General features: G+C 46.2%; 2 protein-coding genes across 4 annotated transcripts in view; one reads left to right on the top strand and one right to left on the bottom strand.

Annotated features, from left to right (window-relative positions):
- The window catches only part of LOC107996638 (U3 small nucleolar RNA-interacting protein 2), a 94,329-nt gene that overhangs the window by 26,581 nt on the left and 41,858 nt on the right, over positions 1–25,890 (bottom strand). The window lies entirely within an intron of this gene.
- Positions 11,463–25,890, top strand: part of LOC107996738 (ephrin-B2) — a 53,957-nt gene continuing 39,529 nt past the window's right edge. Inside the window, exon 1 of the mRNA XM_017054924.3 lies at positions 11,463–13,163. Coding sequence (XP_016910413.1) covers positions 13,045–13,163 — 119 coding nt within the window. The 5' untranslated portion in view covers positions 11,463–13,044. The remainder of the gene's footprint in view (positions 13,164–25,890) is intronic.

The following is a 25,890-nucleotide window of genomic DNA, read 5'->3' as shown; positions in this document are numbered from 1 at the left end:
GGTTATTCATTGCTTGCCCGGTTTCACCGTTCACCACCTGCGTAACTTTCCCTGCTCGTTCAAAAGCCCCAGATGACACGGCGACGTTCGATCCGTTTTCGTTCCCGACGAGGAACCATGCCCCCAGTATTGTTTCTCCACGCGAGACAATAACGAGACCGAATGATTGGTTTCTAGTTCATCGAGTTCGTGCATACGCTACGAGCAGCTGGCGTGTCGTCGATAAAATTCATAATGATATCATTCTTTTGTCCAATTTGAAAAAATTGGTCGGATCTCGTTTTTATCGTATCTCGTGCACACGCGTGGGTGGGTTCCATGGAAGAATTGTGTACAATTTATCCTCCGTTCAAATATTTCCAAACAAAGTTCGAACGGCATCGAAATTGTGTGCATCTCATTGAAGTTCGCTTCACGCGGATATAATTAATTAAACGTTACGTTATCCTGACAATTGAATATTGCCGTTATTATAGGTTATTTCGCGCCGGCTCTCTCGCTGTATAACAATGTAACGATGTATCGTTAATTTCCGCACAAGTAACTAATTCGTAGAACCAACTAGCGTGGTTTTGAGTAATTTGTTTATTTATGGCAATTCGTTTGCAACCGCGAATCATTATCGTGATAGTAATTAAAAGCATAATTATACTGATAATTCGAAATCAATGCACAGCTTTATACCAAATTCAACCAAATTTAATACCAATAGCTTGTTCGAGAGTACATTTTTTTTCCTTTCGAGCACGCAACAATCTGGTAAATTATATGGTTTCGTAGTAAACAGGCGTGTACAAACGGCATGAAATAAATTAAAGAAAAGACGTTTAAGAATCAATAAATTAATCCGATCGAGATCGTTGTGGTAATCTCTCAGGAAAATTCGAAACTTTCACCGCGAAACAATTCATTTCAGTCATTTCTGCGGCTCAAGAAAGTTCAATCGTTCGCAGCAATCGATTTGCGTACACGATAGAAGCTAAAAGGTACGTGTTCCCGGGAGACCCGACTCCGAAGCGGAAGAAGATAAATATCGGCGTCCAATGGAGAGCCGGCCATTATGAATCAAGCAGAGAGAGAAACATGAAAAAAAGGAAGAGGAAAAGAAAGAAAGAAAGAAACTGAATCGATGCATACCGAGACGTAGATGTAGTTTTTAGCTTTATCGATCAACTTTATAGCCGAAAGAAGGCATAAACCTTGCTTATTACCACGCCCACGCTATATATGGACTATTAACGTGCGAAGCTAATTCACATCGTGCCGATCGCGACTCGAAAGAATCTGGGCCACCGGTTAAACACCGGCCATAATAAATCGAGGCATTATCGATACCGACCGGGAGAAAGTGTTCGATATTCCGTCCTCTCGATCGATCGATCGATCGAGCATTACGCCATTGCGCGACACGACTATTCGCCGCGTATATTTGCCTACGTTACGCGTCACTTACGTGTACGTCGCAAAGGAGAAAGAGAGGCAAATCACACACAAGTTCTACGTATGCATTAAAGCCTGGACCTAATTAAGGCTAAATCAGTCGAGTGGAGTGCGCGTGGCGAGTGTGCTACGGGCACAAAGGCTTCTCTTCCGAAGGGAACGAAATCGGTCATGGTTGCACCGACGTTTAACTTCACCGCACGAGCTCTCTTGGCTCTTTATGGAATCTCTGGACGATGGGGAAGACGGTGGTGGTTCCAGTGCGAATTCTCGATCGCTATCTCGTCCGCTATTCGAACTTGTAATGTATCGAGGCGACAGGATGGAAGCCTCGAGTGACCCCTCCCCGTGCAGGTAAAAAGAGGCAGATGTTCCACCAGTGGATCACACGGAAAAGGGAAAGAGCATTCGATCGAGGCGAAACGGTCTTCTTTTCGCTTCCGATCCTGGTTAATTGCTCCGCGCGGACGATTAACGTAATTGTTTTTAACTGCTTACGGCGGATGTCGGTTACGTTCAAGATGGTATCGAGAGACGATAAATCTTGCCGAGCATCGTGAGCTTGATCGCCGCCTGTCGTGGAATCGGTGGCTCGTTTGGCTACTTGGAAACCGGCCCTCCCGTCCGCCGTTTCGACGTTGCTTGCCAGAATTTTCGGGATGATACCGATTGTAATTTTCATCATACTGGAGTAATGCCACTTTGGCCTTTGATAACGAACGATTCACCTCGCAACGGGAATTTACGTTTCGTTAAAATCTTGGTGTTAAATTATCGGCGAATACAATTTGCGATCCGTGTGCAAATCGAATCTTTTGAAGATTTTAATCGAGTTATTTTTAAAATAAGGAGAGATACGATGGAGAAAAGGAAAAAATGGAAAATCGTGTTATTCTTCACTTTCTTTTTTCTTTTTTTTTTTTTTCAACATTCAATATTGCAATTTTATTCATCGATGAAACTTTCTCGAGCGAAATTGGACACGTGACTTGATTCATCGACTCGCGGGCAAATATTAAACGACTAGGAGAGAATTTGCGCATCCATACGTGTCTGGGAGACAACTGGCAGAGGTTGTGGCAGGTGAAATAAGGCTTAGACTCGCCTTCTGCGAGAAAGCTACTGAACAGAGCTACTCTCGTTTAACGCGTTGCACACCTGTCGTACACAAAGAAGTGATACTTCTTTACTGTGATAGATTCGAAAGGGCGAACCGTCACCATTTTATACAAGTTGACACGTCTCAGCTGTTCGATTATCTTCGATCGTTATTATCTGCAAATTATTTGCTATCCGTATCGATATATTACGATTAGGATTTATTTATTTATCGACGAGAATTTATATTTATATGATTACAAAATGATCTCGTTTCGTCTTATTGGAAATAATATATAGATCGCAATCGTTATTTTTCACTATCTTTATCTAATAATCTTATTTTCAGAGAAAATTTTTGTAAGTTATTTTGACACTTTTATTCGATTCGTCTGATGTTTAAAATAGAAGAAAATGGAGATAAGTGTTGTCTTAAAAAAGAATGGGAGATTGGAATCGATTCGAAATCTGCTCCGTTGGAAGTTACGAGCTCTCTTAGTCATCCCTCTCCCTTCCAAGTCGTGGGGTTAATCCCCGAATGCCAAACATTCGAAATACCGTACGAAGCAATGCCGCGTGAAATGCTATCTTTGAACATTTCTAAAAGCATCTACCACCGATTTTCTGTCCAATGATTACTCAACGATATTCTATCTTTCCTTCCCCATCGAAAAAAGAATTTAATTCGAATGAAATCATCTCGAGAGATCGTTTTCTCGAATTCCTAACAATTTCTTCGATCTTTCCTTACCACTCTCTTTACTCATCGCTTGAGTAGTCGAGAGAAAAAAAATATATCTTCATCCCCTATCGTGAAAGTTTTATTTTCATCTCGACCGTAATAGATCACCGGTGAAAAATGAGTGAAAGCGAAAAAGCAGATATCCAAAGTAGATTCTCGAAGCCGATAATCCCTTTAGAACGGATGTAGGATAAAAAAAAAGAGGCGAAAGCGACGAATCCGTGTATCTGGCAAAGTTCACAGGATCGAAAGCAATAAATGTTGCGTTACGAACGAGCATAGGGGTCCGCCTCCCCGACAGAAGCCGTTCGTTCCATGGGCCGCATATTTCCTGTGTGCCGGCGCGCGAAGTAACGGGGCAAACAAACGACGAGACACGAAAAAACGTGTGGTGGCGTGGAACGCGTTTGGACGGGGGACCTGTTCCGAATCATTGCGCGCAATTTCTTATTTCCTCCTGGCCGCAGACAGTTTCGGATCCGCTTTTGGGGAGCGCGAAAAGTGAGAGAAAGGAAACGAACCGATCGAAACGTGCATCTCTCGAGCGTGTGCAACAGGGTCGAAGAAAAGATAGATAACTCTTTGCTATTCTTCTCGCCATGCTTGAAACGAAAGAGTCGAGAGCCACTCGTAAACAAAACAACAGTCGAAATCGATTTCATTATCGTTCCTTTTTTCTTTCCCTATCTCTTTCGACTTCTCTTTTGAATTATTCTGAACGAACTCTATCGATCCTTGAGCATTGATTTCGCGCGAGACACATGCGTTCGAGGATCGAGCTCGCAATTAATACGCACCAATCCGCGGTATTATTAAACCGGGAGGATGATGAATGATCGCAGTCGAGTAGGAGATTGACGGGTTAGTTTAAGTTTCTTTTCTTTCTCTGTGACAATAGTTTCGGCTGTATATAGTTAGAAATTTTATATATATATATATAGAAAACAAGAGGATCGTGGTGAGAAGATATTGGAGAATGATTTCACGAGGCAACATTCCTTGGAGGAGCGAGGGAGATACCGCGATGACCATCTGGAATAATAGAATACCATTTGCCATTGTGTCCCTCTCCGTCCCTTTTCCTCTCCACAAACGGGACTCGCCGTTTCCCTGAGCCACTCCACCTCTCGTTTTCTTTCTTTCCCTTTCAACCCCTCCCTCCCTCTCTCTCCTCGCGCAGATATATAACGTATATACACAAATACGAGTATAGATACAAATAGACGCGTGTGATAGTCTAGATAAAGTGCAGCCACCTTCCTCCCTCGTAATGTGGCACACCTACGGTGGGCAGAGAGGGGCATTATGCGGCGTTTTACCAAAGATTATGCAGCCCGCACACGTATGTACGCCGCATTATGCCCGGTTCAATTCCTGTGGAATCCCTGCACCGTCCTCGAATCCGTGTATCGTCGCTCGCCAACTCCTGAAAAGGCGTCCCCCCATTGAACAAACCTTCGCTTTCCAAACGTCGCGACTCTCTCTCTCTCTCTCTCTTTCTTTCACCTTTCCTTCCGATTTTCAGGAACGGACGCACCACGCGTGCCACGAGCATAATTTGTCGGCCATTGAAATGCGTAATGACGCGAGTTAAGCACGTAGAAGATCCTCGTAAGAGAGCTTTGGTTTGGAAGATAGGCTCCAAGATTTTCCATCCCCTGGCGGCTACGTGCGTCGATTTCACGGGCAGGTGTCTCGTGCCCCTTTCAATTATTACGCGGACACGACCCGGAGAAGAGGAGGATTCCTTTTTATTTATTTTCTTTCTTTCTTTTTTTCTCTCTTTCTTCGTTCCTTCTCGATACGAGTATAATAATGGATAGTCTTTTAAGATTCCAGACGTGGTCGAAACAATGAGGGATGAGGGGAGGAACCATTGTCTCGGCGCCTCGAGATCGCCCGTGTGTCGAATTCCTGGATACGCTCAGTGGCGTAGCCGACCTGTCTCGACGTTACATCTCCGGGGATATACCTTTGTCTGTTGAAACGCGAGATTAAGATCGAGGAATTTTCGCTGCGAGTGATCCGAGACGTGTAATTTTTTGAAACTTGGGGCCAAAAGATGCCTTTGGGATCGTATCTTTATATATCGATCCACTAATTCGATACGTATTATAATTTTAGAAAAATCTTCGTGGGAATATTTTCATTATATGTCAAAAGCTTGTATATATATGCATGTATAAGTAAAAAAGATTCAATCTCGTTGAATTTCGCAACGATCGTTCGAGGGTGCGTGGAAAGAAATAATGGCCTCGATCAGATTCGCGTATTCTCCACGCCAGTGTTCACCTCCGAGAGCAGCTGATCGTTTTACAAATTAAATACGTACTCGCTCACAGGGTCCCGGGAGTTAATGCATTATGCGAAAAAGATAGCGGAAAGGAGGAGGATGGTCCCTCCTCATCCGGAGAGGCGAGAAACCGGTAGGGTAAAAAGAAAGCCGTAGAAATCGATTCCTGTACCGGTGGCTTCCATTGTTCCACCGGACACCTTGACGCGCGTAAACGTTCGCTAATGGCTAATGGATCCCCGCGATCTTTCACGATCGCCGCACACGCGCCTTCCCCCAAAATCTTGCGAGTCGCCACAGGTGTCGATCTCCTCCCAGCCCGGATCAATTAGCGATCCCCGTATCGAAGATGAATCTTCGCTCCTCTTCAAGAAACCGCCTCTATTTCTACCCGAGAAGAATAATCCCCTTGACGAAGGTAGAGACGCGTTTCGAGGGATCGCTGGTAGAGATCGTGATACGACTCCGTAGGTCAAGGTTGGGTCAACGTGGATCGGTAATGAAGCGAAACGGACTCGGCAAACGTTTCGAAAAAGTACGTACGACGAGTGTGTTACGGAATACGGCTAACGAATTTGGCAAACACCGGTGAATAATGATGATCGATGGGCGTTAAGCAAGAAACGCGCGAAGGGAACGGTCCGTCGACCTTATTAAAATATGATAATTCGAAAATCGAACGTCTACTCAGCCTACCAAGGACGAAGGAGGAACGAGCTTTCGTAATTTCGTCGATATTAATCGGCGCCGATCGATCGACGCGGAAATCGGTAAATCAAAACTTGTGCAACAACGAATCGGAGAGTGGTTACTCGTGTGTGTGTGGCACGCGGTCGTGAGATCGTACGCGGGAGACGCGCGAGAGGTTGGTAGCCGTCTAGGAAACCCGCTATCGCGGGATCGATCGTCGAAATCCGTGTAATAAATCGCTGCAACGGCGATGGATTAATTTATCATCGGTCCGTGCCTCGGGCTGATTTATTTGCAACGGTAACGTCATCGATACCGATGCATTAATAATAACGCTGCAACTTTCTTGATTCGCGACTCGACCCCCGGGAGGTGCAGAGGGGGAGAGGAGGAAAGGTGGAAATAATGAAAGCGGAATATTAAAGTCAAGGGCCATTAGGTGATTATACGATCCGCGTCGTTGAATTATCGACACCGATGCCACGGACGACGCTCGACCGAGTGTAAGTGTAACTTTCGGATTTGGCATTCGCTCGGGGACTTTCCACGGAATTACCATTTCCGGATCGTTGCACCTGCCTTACCGAATGACTGCGGATTCGACCTGCCGCCCCCGCCCACCCCCTCGAGAACCGAAGGAGCTGAAAACCTCCGTGGCGCACGGTGCGTCCCAATGTGTGCACAGCCTTTTCACCGTCCCACCGTCACACCGGCCTCCCTTTTCCGAAACCACTCGAAAATTCATTATGGGGCCGCACGTTCGTTTCGGAACTTTCCACGGTAAATGGAAATCCGTAAATGCCGTCGGTTTGGAATTAGATATTTCTGCCTGGCTGCCTGTGCTCTCAATTCGGATAATAAGTAGGATTTTTTTTGTTAAAAGTTGGAAGGATCGAAACGTTTCGATATTAAATTTTTCACAATATCTCCGTGTTGACGATTCCCCGTGACACATTCCTTTCTTTTACCAAGAATTGAGACGCCATCTGCTCTATATGACGTGGCATACGTGCTGAATCAGCGAATTTCTAATAAATTCGTTCCAATTCGTACCACATGGGAAATCAAATTTAAACGAGTCGAGTCGAACGACGAAAGATTTCCAAATTTCGACGTAAAGTAGTTTGCGTCGATCGAAATTAAAATATTACAAAGACTCGGCTAATTTCAAAATAGTAATTCCCCAAGTGTTTTATCGATCGCGGATTCCCAGTAACGGAGACGAATAATCAACGCTCGTCGGGAACTCGTGGTGGAAAATTGTTCGAGCATGAGTTCGATGGAAACACAAACCGAACATTTCGCAGGTTTTCGCGTAAACAGTAGCCTACAAAGTTGCCTCTGAACCGACGTGTGGACACACCTGCCTGCCTGCCTGCCTTCCGGAATGTCTGCGGTTTCGACGAATCCCGCCATTTGTCGGTCAATCGTTTCGACCGCGAGTGGAAAGGCCCTCGAAATGGCCATCCTTTCCTGATGTGTACATAGGATTTGGCTTTTCCAACGACGCGCCTTTCTTTTTCCGCGGTCTACGGGAACCGCAAGAATAACGATCAATATTTACGAAGCACTCTCGTCTCCATGACTGGTGGTATTTATACAACCTACAGATCAGGAGTGCCTCTTCACCTCTTTATCCGACGTGCATCCGTTTGATATCTTCATCGCCTCGGCTGGCTCAACTTCTCGCCCCTTTCTTCCTCGATCGTGCGCGATCGAGGCGTGCAGCATCGAGGAGAAAAGGGAAAAAAGAGAAGAAGAGAAAGAAGAATAAAAAGGAAGGGTAACGAAGAAGAAAGTAGCCGGGGAATCGGTACGGAGATGTGTAACGAACGTGGATCGTGGATCGTGGAGATTCTTCGATCGAGTCTCTTCTCCGTTTGAGGACGATTTAAGTATATCGCGGTATGGAACGTGACTCGACTCTATTAATGCCGTGGTTAACCCTAAACTCTTTGCATTTACTTACACGCGTTGAATATAGATACTTTTTGATTCTTTAGATTCGTAATACGATAAGAGTAAGAGGAAAAAGAGGAGTTGAAGAGGAGACGATATTTATTCTTATCCTGTCTATTTATTAAAAACGATTCTTTAATAAGGAGGATGTCTGTTGGTCGGGAACAGGAATTTTTTTCAAGGGAAGAAGAAGCGATATGGAATAAACAACACTCTCTTGTATCTTTTCACCATGATTCTTCGATTTATTGTAACTTTTCAATCGACACTTTTACACAGGAGTCTGTTTATTTTACACGATGAATACGTTTCGTGACGAATTTCTTCTCACATAAATACACGATATTAACATTAGTCGCCGGTGGCTCTCGTGGATAAAACAGACACACCATTCGAACATTAACGAGCCACTCGAGACTTGGGCCACGGACGCGAACAGACGCGACGAAACACGATTGTTTAATCACCCATAACGAGGGAAAAAGCAAGCCGCCGGTTATAATCGATTCGTTGTACTCCTTGTCCGTGTTTCCACTCTCTTGACGATTCTATCAGACCTGATCGCTTCATCCCATCGCAAAACCCGTGGAAAATAAGTAACACGGAAACTCTCTTCAACTAACGAGTCACATCCACGACTCTTCTCGATCGTCGATTAATTCAAAACATACATACGTACAACCCGGCTAACAATCAACGTCCAGACGTAAAAAAAAAAAACGAAAGGAAAGAGAAGAGAGAGAAAGACGATAAATAAAATAAAAGAAAGAAAAATTACGGCTCGAGAGAGAGAGATTACACTTCGGCGTAATCTATATTCTATTCGGTGGAGAAAAAAATGGATCGAGCGAAAAGCGTTGGAATCTCTCGTGAATCGGGCGTGTTCCCCGTCCTATATTAACGATTCATCGACTCTCCAGTGGGAGGATGCAACGAATCATGGCGCCCGATGGCCCGATAGAATTTGAAGCGTTACATTAGTCGGACTAATGACCGTTCGTGGGTAGATACCGGTTCCTCGAGAACCAAGAGAGAACCGTGCCCCGGAGAAGATCTCTGTACGGGAGAGCAATACGGATGGAGGATGATCGTGGTATCTGGTTCGCAAGGAGGGCGCCACGTACTCGAGCGCGTTCGAAGCACGTGAACGTTGCAAAGCATGCAACGCCTTCTCTAATATTTTACATTTTCGATGGACGTGTAATGCATGGAGAATTCGAGTTTGAAAATTCTTTTTTTTTCCAATTTTTATTCATGCGTTTACCATTATTCGTCCATTATTTTATTGTAACGTTTTCACAAAGATTAAAGAAAACTTATATCCAACGCGATATGCCAGCAAACTAGTTCTTGCTTTTCAAAATTTCGTGATTGTTTAACTTGCATGCTCCATATAGCCGACAAAAGAAACTGATATAAGTACTTCACTTCCACAAAATTCCCTGCACGACTCTCAATCCCGTGAAAATCTGAAGCTAGAAAAAGAATTCACACAGTCGCGTTCGGAACGAGGCGAAGAGCGCGGAAACACGGTTAAGGCGCGTGCCGAAATTGAAACAGGAAACGAGAGAGAAGAGAGAGAGAGAGAGACTAACGGCGATCGTAAGTCAAGAAAGCACTCTCGCTCTGTTAAAAGCCTCCGCGTCTGTATGGGCGAGGGAGGGAGGGAAGGAAACGACGAAGGGACGCTAATTCATAGCCTCGCGAGGGACTGGAGGCGAATCGTGATGCGGACGCGTCTCCTCCTCCTCCACCACGCGCGCTCTCGTGCACTCGCGCAGCTCAATGCGCTCTAAGCCGTATGGAAATTTTCAGTAATGAGGCTTAAGGGACGACGAGGTTGTGTAATCAGTGCGCGCTCCAACTCGATGGAAACAATGTTTCCCGCGCGCCGCTGCGGGATTCTCTCTCCCCCGTTTCTCGAAATTAAATTCCACGCTTAATGTCCGCGCCGCACTATTTATCACGCCGCTTGCTTTTGTTTAACGAGTGTCAAACCGTCTTTTCGAAGAGCGGGCCACGCCGAATCCGGTCCCCAGGCGCCTCCAGGTTTGCTGATTAAACGAAAACACTCTCGCGATCACATTGTCGCGAACTTTCCTTAAAACTCGAGCCAATCGTTCCGTTCCCATCGACTTTTCGCGTCAACCTCGATGAGATTACGAAAAGAGAAAGGACGCGAAACAGTGGAATGGAAAAAGTCGATTGGTTTTTTTCTTTTAGAGAACAAATTGCAGGGATTGTTTTAGAATGTGGAGAAATTTTAACGGATTTCTTTTTTTCATATAAATTATTAATTCGCTCCGCGAAACTTCGTATCAGTGATGTACAATTGAGAGAAATTAATCGTAGTGAAATCCAAGATACTGTTACAACCGTAATAAAAGTGGAAGCGAAGGAAAGTATTGGAGTAAAAGTTTTTTTGCACAAACACCCCGAGCGCAAGGCGATATTAAACGAGTGCGTTGAACGATAATCAAGAATTTTAAACAGGAAATTACGTATCTTATCAGCGACGGCATAATTATGCGAATTCGTTTAATAGTGTTCAATCGACTCCAAAAACTCGGGCCCACAAGCCAAACACGGCACGCGATAAATAAAATTTCTCCCCGCGCGCCGGACGAAACGTAATTCCCCCGCGAAAATTGCTTTTAAAAAAATCCAATTCCCCACACCTCGTGATTTCGCCGCGATGAAATTCGACCGAAATTCACGCCTCTCCGCCTGTTTCGATCAAATACTCTCACGTCCACGATCCATCCGCGACCATCCGTACGAAAACTTCACCATCGACCGAACCGAATCATCGGCCACCTTTTGAATCATCGTCCACGTGAAAAATCTCCACCCTTTTGTCCAACATCACCTGGATCCCTGGTCGAAATCTGTCGAGAGTCAAGCATCGAGTCAAACAATTCGAAACTTGTTCTCTCCCGCGAGAGAAACGAAAGGGTGTACACGGAGATCGCACGTTGCGAGAAACGGAGGATCTCGCGTCGCGTAGCGACGACACTTGTCGTATCCGGCGCACTCTCGAGCTTCGGAAACCGGGCTTCGAGACGAAGCAAAGCGACGGGAACGCGCGAGACTAGGGAGAGCCACTCGGAAACTCGCGTCTCGCGAGCAGGCGGCGTAATACCGCGTAGCCGCGGACCAAGGCAAGACACGTCGGCGAAGCCACGGAGGGAACGAGGGTCCTCGGGCTTCGTGCGTTTCCGCCGCTGCTCGGCGCTCCCCGACACCCCCGGTCGCCGTTCGAGTCGGCCGACGCGAGACGAACGGCCGCGACAGTTCGCTCGGCCGACAGACGCGTCCGCGACACCGAACAGGAAGGTACCGTTCTCTCTGCGCTCACGGTGCTCGTCTCTCGGCGCAGCTCGTGCCTCTTGTAACAATCGTTCTCGGCCGCTCCTCCACACCGGTTCAAACGCGTTTTCCTTACGCTTGTATACGGAGGCGTAAAATTAAACCAAGGAGACAAAGTGTTGCCCCAATTGGATTTAACGAAGATCGGCATCGCTCCGATTCGATCTTGTTGGGGAATACGTTGGTTCGCGTGGTGGACAGTGAGAGAGAGAGAGCGTCGCTCCGTTTCGCTGGCTACGCGATCCGTGCGAATCGCAAGTGCGTGAGAAAGTACGGGGGTGTGCTTCGGGCGAAAGAGGGTACCACTTCGTTTCGCTAGCTTTCTTGTGCTCCTAGCGTGAGATTTCACAGTGCGATCTGTTACGATTTACGGAATTTCTTCTGTTCCTAGTGGCTGCCTAGGATAGCCCCGGAGGAGAAGACTGGTGCATTTTATTATATTCAGTGTCTCGAGGGATCTCGTTTATAGTTGTGAGAAATCTTCGATACTGTTTTTTTTTTTTTTTTTGTGAAACCTTTTCTTTTTTCCTCCCTTTTAACGACACGTCGATCCGAGAGAAAGGATCCGTTAGTGAGATGCTCGGGAGAATTTCTCTTCCACGGTGATTCGCGTGATTCCGTCGCCGAGCGTCGGATGCTCTTACCGTCTGTGAAAGAAGAAATCGTTCGAAGAGTTGTTTCGTTGGATGGATTTTTGAGGAGTTAAAAATTGGTCTCTCCGATGCGTCACCTGTTCGTCCCATCTATCGAGATAATCTACGTTTCGTCGATAGTCTCTCGTCGTTGCGATCGGATTTAAGAAAAGTTGGACCAATGAGAGGGCAAGCAAGGTGCGCTCGTGGTGAGAGAAACACGGGGTGGATCCATGGAACGCGTACCTCGGTGGACACCGTTGGAAGCAGCCGAACACCGGAGAAATTTAATCGGTTCTAACGGCCAATCGTCGTTCGCCGAGGATTTCACCAAAGAATTTCGCCATTCGTGAAGTCAACGTTCTCAACGACTCTCTTCATCCTCTTAGACACTCTCCTCGTTCGAAAACATCGAGTCGAAGGAGCGTACCAACTTGTGCGGATAAACTGTGTACCGTTGGAACATCGGCGAATTCTTGTTGGGAATGCTTGTTGGGAGGAGGACAAACGGGGACGAGTAATACGCGAGTCCCATAGTTTGGTCGTTCGAGGAAAACGAAAGAAGGGAAGAGAAAAATAAAGGGGGAAAGAGTGGAAGGAAAGCAAGAACTTAATAGTTAACGAGGAGGATAGTGAAGTGTGGATGTGGTGTCCGTGCAACGGTGGTGGAAGGTGGTTGTGGACGACAGCGACAGAGGTGCAGGTGTCGTCAGCGTATTTGTTGTTATTCTTGTTGTTCTCGTCGTTTGTTTGTTGATTGTTGTATTCCCGGTGAGCAGTGGTGACGCGGTGCGCGCTGCTCGTTCGTCCACGTTGTTACGATGGTTTCCACGTCCTTTGTAACTTTGGTGTTCTTCGTCTGCCTGCAAACGATATTACTCTCGACCGTGAGCAATTGCGCAAAGACGATCAGCATGTACTGGAACACCACCAATTCCATGTAAGTGTCTTCAATTTTCTCTCTCCCTCTTTTTTTTTTCCTTTTTCTACTCTACCCCAAGTAAAGTCATTCCCTCCTCCCCCACGTGACTTTTCCAAATTCTCGACGAGACGGAGACGAGATTCATTTCTGCCCGCTCTGCCCGTCGAGTCTCGTGCAAATACGCGTACACACGCGTTGGCACGCGTGCCAAACGCGTCTCGAAGCGGTGCTCGCCGGGGAATCGATTTCTCGCGGCGTCCTGGCTTTTGAGTAACGACCCCTCCGCTTCCGGCGGAGCTTTTATCGCGGCGAGGTCGCGATATCGTGTCTGCCAAAATTACAGGGGCCCATCTCTCGACGTTGCGCACGGTTTAATACGTACGTAACGCGAAATGGACCGACCGAGTCGTGGGGATCGTTTCGACGTCGTCCAAATCGTCGGCGATAAAAGCGAAGAAACGGCGATTTCCAGCGAGCAGAAAGGACGGGAAATTGCTCGTTCTGGTTGCTCGTGCGACCGATCAATCTCCCGTTCCATAGGCCGGATCATGCTTCAAGTTCGCCCGATTGGAATTCGTCAGTTTCCTTGTTCTAATTCCCATTCGACGTGGATGTTCCTCCCGAGTTTAAAGGGTTTCCAAACGGTTTCTTTTAACGGCTGTGTAACTGGTCGAACACCGTGACAGGTGAAAAATGTCGAGATATATTAAGACTATAATTTGCGCCGCGAGTGTGACTGTATATTATAGGGCAATAGGTTAACGCGCGTGCTTAAACTCCGAATGCATCGTCTGTGGGAACTTTTTTCCCCTCGACGATGTTATTTATATTGACGAACCTATCAAATATCGCAGCGATTTGATTTTTTTTTTTTTTTTGCATAGATGTGTTATTTCATGGAAAAAAATATTATTCGCAGCGCGTGAAAGCTGTTAACCGAAACGTAATTATGCGAAGAAGGAAGGATGGAGAATAAAAAGAAAAGAGATACACGATAATTCAAATATAATACACACATCAAAATTGCTCGTATCGCGCATCACTATAACTTGGCGCGATACGTGTAAGTCTGGTTCGCGTAATGAGCCTCGTTACTTTATCTGGGGAAAAAAATCTATAACCGCGTTCTCCCGTTTGCTTCCTGCTCGTACGAAATCGGAGAGTAACCGGAGCGGCAGAAACCGATTCACCACGCTGCCAATTAAATCCGCATTAGGTGGTTAATCTAATTTGTCACGATATTTTTCTGCTATTCCGATCCGGCTCGACCCTTCGCGTGCGAAATAACGGGTAAAAACTTGTGCGTGAGAAAATTGATAATATTTGCTCGCGAGTCGGCTAGATTTCGCTTTAAAATCGTCGTCGACCATAACAGTAGAAATATCGACTCGAATCGAGCCTCGCGAGAGTCCCGTAACGCTCCCGTTTTTTCTTGTTATAGCCGAGGAAGCGGTGTCCTTATAAGCAGCTTGTTAGTCGAGCAATTTCTTTTGCTCGGCAATTTGCGTAGTTCGCACTACTTTTTAGTATTCTCAACGGCGAACGCGTAAATCTACGCGATACCAGAACAGGCTAGGCGAATCGCGTCAACATCATAATCGGCGCGATATCAATTTTTTCTCTTTCCCTTTTCCTTCCCCTTTTTTTCCTTTTTTCGTTTATTTACCCACTTTAGATCGAGGATGAAAAACTCGCTAACCTCGTAATTTTCTCGATCGCCTGATGGTTCTTGCCGATCGTTTTCTCGATAGATGCATATCCCCCGTCAGCTAATTCGATCTTACGAAGAAACGCTCGTAAAAGGCGAAATTTTTGCCCGTCGTCGAACTCTCAAGGACGATACCTTAAAGACCGGTCGAAGTTCGAGAAAAATTACCAAAAAACTCGAGTGAACGATCGGAAAGGGATAATGGTTGAATCGTTGGCTCGTAAAGAATCTCGTTAAACGATCAGATAGGATAGCACAGAAATTTTAAGGGGAATCTCCCAAGTATCGTGTGGATATTTCGAGAAAATTTTTCTCCCCGACTTTTTATCGTAGTACACTCGAAACACGGCGCGAGTTATTCAGGTTCCCTGTTGCAAAAGTGTGTGTTACGGGCGCGCGTGTGCATGCGCATCGCACAACGAAATCCGGGCACCCTATTCTCCTCTCTCGTATAAGGCCCCGACGTCCGGCTGACTTTGACGATCGGTTTGAAGTCGCGCATGCATTACTTACAGTCGGGACGAGGTGGTCGTGCACAAGTGTGCGTTCCTGTACGTGTGAGAATCCATTTCGCGAAGGAGAAGGACGTTGTCAGACTGTCTTCTTCGTGGGACGTACGAAGGGCAGTAAAAAACACGTCCCGCGCGGGAAAAAAAATCGAAAAGGAAGTAACACGTATATAGCGAGCAAAAAGAGGGGGGAGAGAGAGAGAGAGAGAAATTGAGGAAAAAAATATGGGCAGGAAAGATAGTGCGTTCTTCTCTCGGACGGTAGACCGAGCTCACGAAAGGTTGTAAATCTCGGCCGCTTATTGGAAAATCGAAATTCGCTTTGAGAAACTGGGCGTAAAAAGAAAGAAAGAAAGAGGGGGGGGGAAGGGTAAGGAATCGATGGGGGCGCGGGTAGAAAAAAAGCTGTTAGCGAGGCAGGAAGACCAGTGGCTTCTTGATTATCATAAATCTGTTTCCGCAAGTTGCAGTGGGAGAGGCGTATTCTTTTACTGGCGGGCTAAAAGCACGCCAAGCCCGACGTTTACTGCCTCGTTTTACTTTCGACAGGAGAATCCCTCTTTGTTACGATGAAATGCATTAAAAACGATTGGCACTGCCGCATATAACGTAATAAGTGCGTTAAAATGACATTGTAACATTTTTACGATAAACGTCACGGAAAAGAGAAAAAGAAAGAAAGACAATGAATCCTTTAAATCTTCTCCCCTTTCTTTCCCGCTTATTTTTTATTTTAATTAAGGCAAGCAATCGGCCATTCGAAGCATCGCGCGATCAATTACCGTAAGCAAACTTCGTCGAGATAATTGATTTAAAGAAGAATTTTAAACGATCACGATGTTGTTGGCGAAATAACGACGACAGAGGCACGATCGCGGCAGCAGATGCTGCAGCGCCGCTGGAGACTTCAATGCCGGACAAGAAGATCTGCCGCGGCAGATTATTGAACTCTCTACTCTCCTGAGCGCGCGCGCACGACTAGACGATTCTATCGGGTTCAGGAAGGCATGGAACGGTCCCCGGCGCAATAAGTATTTCTGGTTATCGTGCGCTTACGGTTTCGTATCCTACACGTTTCGCGCGTATTGTACGCGTTATACCCGACGCTGTCGTATTTTTGACCGGCCTCGCCGTTAATTCTCGGCCAAGACCAACGTGCTGACAAAGTATTAAATTGTACCTAATATTTCACGATAACAGTCCCGATATCGTCGATAATTCCAAAGACGATTACGGCCACTTGTAATCCGGGATATTTATGAAACTCGTTCCCATGTTAAAATATTTATGCATCCCGTTGTTTCTGCCGTTTTACGATATTGAAATGACAATATTCGTCGTAATCCGGCTAAGAATAACTTCGATCTGCGCATACCGCGCATCCTTTGATTTGTATATCTCACATAAACATCTTGTACGTAAACGCGATTGAATAAGAAACATACCCGTTCCACTTTTTCCTTCTCCGTTATTTTTAACTCGACCGAAAAAGAAAATGCAATGGTTTAAACGTGTGATTTCGTGACGCGAATCGAAAAATCTCTTGACCAATAAAAACTGGTCGACATCTTCCGAGAAATTGTGAAACGATCGTCGCGAAATCTTAGCAACTGTTACTTTAACGAAAGTCCAATTATTCCGTACGGTAAGTCACGTATACCGGTAAGCACGAGGAAACTTAATGAATGGGGGAGGGTACGAAACGGTCGTAACACGTTCCGTCAGATACGACGCGTCTTCGATCGCGTCTTCGTCGTCCCTAGAATCGTCGTCTCGAATTAATTCATTCATTAATTCATTCCTGTCAGGTTTATACTGTTAATCGGAACGTTGGCGAGAAGCCGTGAAAAATCTCGATGGACTTTTCTTCCTTTTCTTTCTTTCTTTCTTTCTTTCTTTCTCCTTTTCCTCTTTTTCCCTCCTTCTCCAGCGAATCCGTTCGTTTCACGGATCGATAGCGTGTTTACAGCGAAATCATTGTTCCCCGGGCGCGGGATGTACGCGCGAATAAATTGCTAATTGGGCGAAAACGGTGGATTTTTATGAAACCGCGCGTTAACGATGCGCAGGCCTGAAATCAGAGTGCACGGAATTAGTGTGGCAGGCGCGTTACCCCGAAAAATCTTAATTTCGTAAACCGTTACAGTTTAACACGGCCTCGGTACCGTTATTAAATTGCCGGTGTACACACCGCGGGAGAAGCTCGTTTTTGAAAACCACCGGAGGTTCCTATTATCCTCTCCTCGGTAGCTCCGTTTCGTGGCGCTTTTATAGCTTCGTGTATTAAGGCAACATCGATTTGCAGCGGCCACAAATCAGTGGTTTCCCCGAGGAAACTAGTACCCTTCGTACCGAAGATTGAGAATTCGCTGCCCGATTCGTGGAAATAACCATCGGCCGCCACGCCGATGCCGTGTCGAATCACACGGAAACAAAGAAACGGTTTCGTCACGATGGAACGAAAGAAAACGAGCGGATCACGTACGAGCCCGAATCAATCTTAATTATTCGGGGTGGAATAAGAAAAAGCTCCTAAGACTTTTCTCTCTCGCCTGAAAAGCTAAAGGGGGAGAGGGGGGGAAGGAAAAGAAATAGAAGAAGCCCCGTTTAATAATAACGAAGCCGGAGAAAATAAAGGACGAAAGTTACGCTGAGGGCAAATTGCACGGAAGTCAAATGGTACACTGGCAAATAGCTCGGTTCGCCAAGTATCATTACGGACAGTGTGAAATCTCGTGCATTTGCGAGCACCGCCTGCCTCGAATCATCGGTTCTTCCCTCGTTAAAGTGACGCCCTTCGTACAGAGAAATTGAAAAGCACACGCGCCTCGCGGTGAATAACGACCTATAAGCTCGCACGTATTCCATTGTTCCTTTAATTTTAATTTTAGATATTTCGCCTAACAACTATGGAATATAAAATTGTGCATAACGACGATAGCCACGCGGCGATAAAAATGAACAGAAGCGCGTTATAAATCCGCCATTAACATAATCGTAAAAGGAAAAAAAGGCAGCGATTCATGGAAGAAATGTCATCGTAAAATGGACGTATGTATTGCAACGAGCGTTAAATCGCGTGCGCCTACACCGTCGCGTGTCGGTTAACGAGCCGCAAATTAATTATTCATCATTAAAGACTAACGGGCCGTAGTGGCGTCACGTCAACGCGAGTCTACGCGAGAAAAACGAGACGCGAGACACGCCGGTGACGTTTACGAGTGTGCGGACAGCGCGTAAATATCTCCATGAACTCGCGGGACGCCTTCTTCCTGTTGCCACGTGTTTCGCGTTCCACGAGTTGGATCAAAAAGAGAAAGAGAGAGGTTTCTCTTCCAAGATTCGCGCTCTGCGCTGTTTCGCGCGGAATTCGTGGAGAGCGATCGGTGGCCGCGAAAAACGCGCGGAAACGTGGCAAAGAACGACGACTGGAAAAGTGTCCACCGACTGATTTATGAACCTTTACATCCACGTTTCCCGTGATTTATTTTTCGCGCGAAAAGTAAACTATCGGGGACGAAAGCGAAGATGACACTTGATTGATGACACTGTCACTGCCGAGAGGAATTATTTTTCGTTTATCCACTGTTAATTAAACTTAATAAAAGAAAATAATTACGAAGGCATTTCCCATATATATATATATACGCGTCGAACTGGCGATCTTGTGCTCCGTGCGAGCCATGGAGGTTCGCATTCCGTCCAATCTTGTTGTTATGTGCGTATCGAAGGTATATATACTCCGACTCGGTACCATTAATTTAACGCGACTTATGCCGATAATCCCATGCCCGTATCTCTCGATATCGAGGAACCATAAGGAATATTCCGTTTTCTTAGTCGTTAGCGTTTACCGGCGAAGCTACTCGAACCGATGGAAAAAGTTCCTCTCTCTTTCTCTCGCTGTGCGTGTCTTTCTCTCTTAGCTACGGAGAGAGAGAGAGAGAGGCTGCTCCGAGAAGCACGTTTATCTCCAACGTAGTCTGGCGGCTGGCAATAAATCCCGACGTTATCAGTATTAAATATCTTCCGTAAAAATCCGCAAAGAGGCCGAGAAACAAAAGATCATTATTAGCGTAAGCACGCGTGTACATCATTACTCGGTGTGTCCCGTGCAACCGGTGCTCTCTCTCTCTCTCTCTCTCTCCTCTCCCTGCTTCCTGCTCCGGCAACAATACGGGTGCCTTACACTCGAGAGTCACCGTCGTAAGGGAGAAAAACCGTACGTCGAAGCGTTACGAGCTACGAGGACCGCGTTACGGTTAATTAAGCGCAAACGGGAACCTCTGGCCAATAACCTAGGATCGGCTGGAAACTGGAAACCAGACGCGTCGAGAAAACACGTTCGGGGAGAGAAGGAGTGAGAGAGAGAGAGAGCCGGCGGCGTTACAACGACAGCGTTCGTTCGGTGAAAAGGGGACCCCCGGTAAAATCGTCAGAAAAGTGTGTCCTTTTCGAACGGCAGCTGTTTCCTGTTACAAAAACCGTATACATATATGACTCTCTCTAGCGTGCGTCTGATCCACGCTCCATGGAAAAAAGGAAGGGCACCCTCGCCAACGATGAACCCTCCTCTTTCCCCCTCTCTCTGCAACGTTGCGGTTAAGACTTACATGCGATTACGTGTTTTCTCACTGTGCCCCGTGTACGACATCGTGATCCATAAAACTCTAACATTCCACAACGGGAATTTATGTCCCGCCTAATTCCTACTGCGCCTCGTTATATTACTGCAGATGGACGGATGGATGGATGGTCGACGTTAGAGGGGCGAGGAAAAAGGAACGCGGAGAGGGAAAATCGTATATAGGGTGGAATTTCATGGTCCCGTAAACTTTCACTATGAAAAATATGCATAGGATAGGGGCGAGTTAATGGTATAATCGATCAGAGTTAAGCACCCGATTAAGAATTCGATCTCTTCCGAAAATTTCTTTACGCCGTGACGTGGCAATTTATATCTACTAGAGTGCGCCAGCCTCGGTGTGCGCGCCCATTGAATCGTGTCAGCGGTTAAAATCAATTTTCCCGCCTATGGAAATTAATATTTGCCCAACACGAGGGGGGAGACGCGATCGATGGGGATCGGGGAAGGGGGCTCGTATATCAGACTTACAAAGTAATCGCGTATTGTGCGTGGACAGATAGCCATCATCTACCACACGGTGCGTGAACGATATTTCGCGTTGCCCACGCATTCCATTTTTCCGAGATCGTCCCCCTACCCTCCAGTCGATAGGGCGTCGCGAATCGAGACGTTCTCGTAGGTTTCGTCCCCCTCCCCAAAGGGAGGTAATCGCCGATGAGAAATTTCCACGGCTCGGCAGGTGGCAAACAACTTGGGGAACTTACGTTTGACCGCGAGTGAAAAAAGTATATCGTAGAGACGGTGATGCGTAATGATCGTTATTACGTCAATTAATTCGCGCCTATATGTATGCACTGTCTGACGCGTTATCCGTGGTCAGCACGCGATTTCATCCGCGGAGGAACGTCATTAATAGCTGCTCGGATATCGCTATACACTTAAAATAATTGCGGGCCCCATGCACCATCTACGCACACGCGTTGGGCGCAGAGAGCTCGTACCTGTGTGAGTTGCGTGCGGACGAGGACCGCGTTCGTCCGACCGTAGGTGTATATATACGCCGAACCGAGGAATAATTTCATTCCCACGAGGGAGAAGTCGCGACGAAGGCGTCCCGCCGTTGGCCCAATTAGCTCATGATCGACGCCTTTATTGTGTTTTTTCTTTTCGTCTCTGCCGGGAATCCTGCGACCCTTTCGTTTCCCTGAGAATTTTAATCGGGCCTCGAGTCACGTTCGCTAACCGTTCAATTATCGATCGTAATTGATGTTAAAAAACGATAAAAATGTTATGAAATATCAAGTTCCATGTACGCTACGATATAATATAATGAATTGAGTCGGAGGAAATGTTGTATCGCCGAGCGAGAGAAAAGCTTGGACGGGATGAATGAACGAATGCGAAAAATGCAGAGGACAAAGTGGCGGATCGATCTGCTCGAAAAGGAAAAATGGTAAGGTGTCAAAGCGAGAGCAATCTCGTTATATAATCCTTTGTCCATATGACCCAAATCCTATTTCTCTTTGTCACTCGATTCCGCCATTTCGAATTTCGAACGATAGAATCTTGAGATCTGCAAAGAGGCAAAGGAATACCGATTCCCATCCAGGAGGAAGACGAGTCGTTCAACTGTCGATGATTTCCTTATTCGCGCAAAAGAGGAGAGATTCCGCTCGAGATGCGGAGAGACACGCGTGTTCGCGTATTGCGTGGGAGAAAAGTGGAAAGGGGGAAGGATATGCGCACGATGAATGCACGTATAAGTGCACGTTTCGTAGGGAAGATTGCACCTCGAGGTCCTGCGGTGCACGTTCCACGGAGAGACGGCTGGACACGATGAGAAAGAGGGAGTTCTCTAGAAGGAGCACGAAGAGAAGAGGAGCTGCCTTCTCGCGGTCCCTTCCACTGCGTATCCTCGCTCGCTCTTCCTCATTTGTCTCCTCGGTTTTCGGAGCCAAAACTCCTCTTCTCGTGCCTTTCTTTCGTGCCTGTTTCGTCCGAGCGAGCCTCTCTCGCTGCCACCGCGCTCCTCGTTCTCTCCTCTCCTCCTCCTCCTCCTCCTTTTCATTTCGTCTTTCTTTCTTTTTCTTTCCTTTTTTTTTCTTTGCGCCATCTCGCTTCCAATCCATCGCTGCTTGGGACCCTGAAAGGGCTCGCGGCTCCGTCAGCTCGAAAGAAGAGCGAGGAGAGGGAGGAAGGAAGGAACAGCAGCCGAGGCTTTTTCGAATCGAATCCCTCATTGTCGACTCGGTAATTCGAGGAGGATCGAAATAACCCATTATCCCGTAATGAGCGATGCATTCACGTCCACGCGGGGATGTACGAGGCGGAGGGCTCGTGTGCGTGCGTATTTCCTCTTGGAGTACACGCCCGTGAGGATTGCGTACACGCGGCCACGCAATGACGTTACATTTACATGGTCGAGTAGCTGGCCGAGCCTCGGCCAGCAATGTGCAAACGGTGTTACCGGTTTCCCGGTCCTGTAAAGAGTTGGAAGGAGAGTTATTGAAAGGCGTCTTCGAGCATCGATTTTTCTTGAAATTCCATTCAGTACGCGTGATTGAATATTTCTATGGCTTTTGAGAGAAGAATTTCTCCAATTCTCCTAGTTATCCTGACGATGAAATTATCGGAGAGCGTTTAATAAAGTATAGGCGATCGAATTTGTCACAGATATTTGTCACGAGTTGTTGTATCTTTATGGATTCTTCAAAGTTGGACTCGTTTAGAGCAGGCCATAAGTAACACTGATTCCGAGTTAAATGTGAACATAGGAGGCTATTTTTACCTAGCTAGCAAACCGTAACTTTTATAGATTTCGCGGAAGAAGTATGCATACGGCACAGATACGAATAGAATACGACATGGTCACCGATCGATAGTTAGAAAGTAGATATTCTAATCTCTGCTAGATTTGTAGTTTACTTTTTGTAGTTTGAAATAATACCTTTGTACGCCCGATATCGCTTCTAAATCATTTAAAGATTTCTTTATCACAGGCAACCGGGTATCCGATTACATTAATCCCGCCCCAAATATCCTACTAACTTATTCTGTTTCTTCTCCAAGTGATATTAAGTTATCTTACTGATTCAACACAAATCGCACAATTCCTAGAACAAAATCGAACGCAATCTAATATCTCCGCCTTTTATTATTTTTATTATTTTTTTTTGAAAGAACTAATCGTTCTAATCAACTCGATACTTCAACATTAACATCGAAGGAAGAAAAATCTTATCACGAATATTATCCAAATCGGTAAATCCACGAAGCACCATCGTTGAATAACTCGAGCTTGCACGGAAATTTTACCGTTACGATCCAAACCAGCTTCTCACTCACGGATCGAGCCGACTTTGGATCAATCTAAACCTTTTCAAAATGACTTTCCACTCCGCGAAACCACACTAAATTCAAACAACGAGAGAAAGAGAGGAAAAAAAATAGAGCGCATCAAGTTTCTCGCGACGAGTTTGCGAAAAGAAAACTAACAGAAGAAGGAAGATGAGGGGTAATTCTCGAAGTGGATGGAACAGCTCTTGGAAAGGTCTTCGAACCTCGCGTAGGAAAGGCTGGCGCGGAGAGCGCTCCTTAACGATACAGCCGGCGCCATCTGTGGAGCCGACCGGAAACCGCTCACCCGCTCGTTTACGATTCTTTCAAGGACCCGGTCGCACTAAATCCTTTTGCTCCCCTACCGCCGTCCCTGCCGGCGTTCACTGCTCCACCTCGAAGTCCTCGACATACCTTCGACGAACGGTAGGTACGACTTTCGCGGACGGTAAGCGTAATGAAGTAATCATCCCCGTTATCGGCCCTCATTAATCGAGGAGCGAGGCACACGAGGCTTTACCTTTCCCACCGATGCTGCCGACGTTCGATACACCCGAAACGATCCTTCTCTCGATCCTATCTCCGCGTTCCACGTTTTCCCTCGGCGTGGGTACCGTTGCTCGCACCACGAACGGTGCTGGAAAACAGGATTTTCGTTAAGGCTCTCTCCTATACGGACACTTGTTATTTGTTAACGAAGGATCAACGAGCCCCTTTGTTCTCCGATGCGGTTATCCATCGATGCACGGAGGGAGTATTCTTTATGGAGTAATAAGAAGAGGAATTTAATTCTTTCTCGTTTTTTTTATGATATACCGAGGTATACCGCGACGTCGTTCTTGGGACACTCGGGGCACCAGATATCTCACGTGTATTTTCATTAAAGCGCGACATATTTTATCCATAGAGTGGCGGCGGTAAAGAGGTTAACGACTAACGCTAAATGAAAAAGTATATTTTATAGTTCGGGAAATATTTTCTTTTTCTTTCTCGCGAGATTTAGAAATTTTTTTTTAATTTCACACCAAGCGTTGTCCAAATTGATTCTACGACCGTGGCTTAAAAAAAAATCGCCAAACTGAAACCGAATATGCGAGAAGATATCATCGAGAAACTACTACACCGGCGTTCCCATAAAACGGCTCGGAATATATCCCTTGTCCCTTGCGATGAATCCGCTCTTTATTTATCGATCTAATCTCTTTCCCTTTATTTATCCTATTCGAGAGTGTATCATCGCCTTTATCTATTCCGAAAAACGGAGAAATTTCCTTTCCCCTCCACGATCGGACTTTGTACGTTTCTAATCTCTTTTACGAGCGTCGCGTTTCTTCCCGAAGTTTCTTTGCTCCCTCGCTCCCCTCCGACCATTGTTCCAGCTTCGTCCTCTTGTCGTCCATTCTAATCATCGTGTTAGATTCCATATCCCCTTATCTGAGCCTCGACAAGACAAAGAAATCCAACAGAGTTATCTGACGGCGGTACACAAAACCGGTATATAACCTCATGTTTCTCGGATCCGCGCTAATGGTCTGAACCCAGCCAGCCATTGGATTCATAATGGGCACACTTTGACACAGTCAGAATTTTCCTGCTAATGGATCGGCGTGTTGACAAGGGAGTTCGGTCTGTTTGTACGGATACAAAGTACGCAAACACTTGTACAGCTTGCTAGAGGCGCCGTGCGCCAAGATTATTTGCGAACGGACTAATCACACTAGGCTCTTTAAAACTCCTATCCTCGCACGGTAAGACAATGGAAATAGACGCTTTTGTCTCGAAGAAAGGTTGTCGCTCGCTTTCGTTTATCTTCGCAAAACAATCTACCTAAAAATGTTTGTTCCGTCAGAAAATTTAGTAAGGTGTCCCTTTTGCGCAGGCGGGCGCCATGTGCTCCGAGTTGGAACGATCTGATCGCGGATCTAAGGAATCTACTAGTGTAACACGATAGGAGGAGGTTTTAGAAAAACAAAAGACGAAGAAACCTAGGATACGGCAACATAACACCTGGACCCGGGCTACCTGCTGCCGGACTTTTCTGCTCCACCGTTTTCGCACAGCCTTCCTTTTTACACGCGCGTTTCCCTATCCGCGGATACGATGTTCTTCTTTTTCTGTCCCGAGAATAATAATTTCCAACATCTCGTGTCAATTTATGCGACGTTAACAAATGGGATCGGCGAATAAATAAATAATTTTGGCGCGATCGCGGCCTTGGAACGCGCTCTCCCTAAGATGCAGAGCCTCCCTAATGACGCTCGCTAACGAACGATTCTTTTGTGAGAGGCCGAAAAGGAGCGGATCGTGGTAGAGGTTATTTCCGAGCGACGCTTGGCCACACTCATTTTAAGAAAGGTTTAACGCAATTCAATGGGGTATAACAAATTCCACGATTCCGAGTCAGAAAAAGGGATCGCCTCGGAACGGCCTACCTGAATCCCTCGCCTCCTCCGATTCGTTTCCCTCTCTCTCTGCCCGAACAGAGAGAAAGAGGGAGAGAGAGAGATAAAGAGAGAGATCCTCCTTCATACATATCTACACATATATATATATATATTTTTTTTAATTTCGGAGTTTCACCCGACAGAAGAGGATTAATGGGTG

This window comes from Apis cerana, linkage group LG2 (assembly GCF_029169275.1).
Source record: "Apis cerana isolate GH-2021 linkage group LG2, AcerK_1.0, whole genome shotgun sequence".
Classification (NCBI taxonomy): Eukaryota; Metazoa; Arthropoda; class Insecta; order Hymenoptera; family Apidae; genus Apis; species Apis cerana.
The sequence above is the reverse complement of the archived record's forward strand: the minus strand, read 5'-3'. Positions and strand labels throughout refer to the sequence as shown.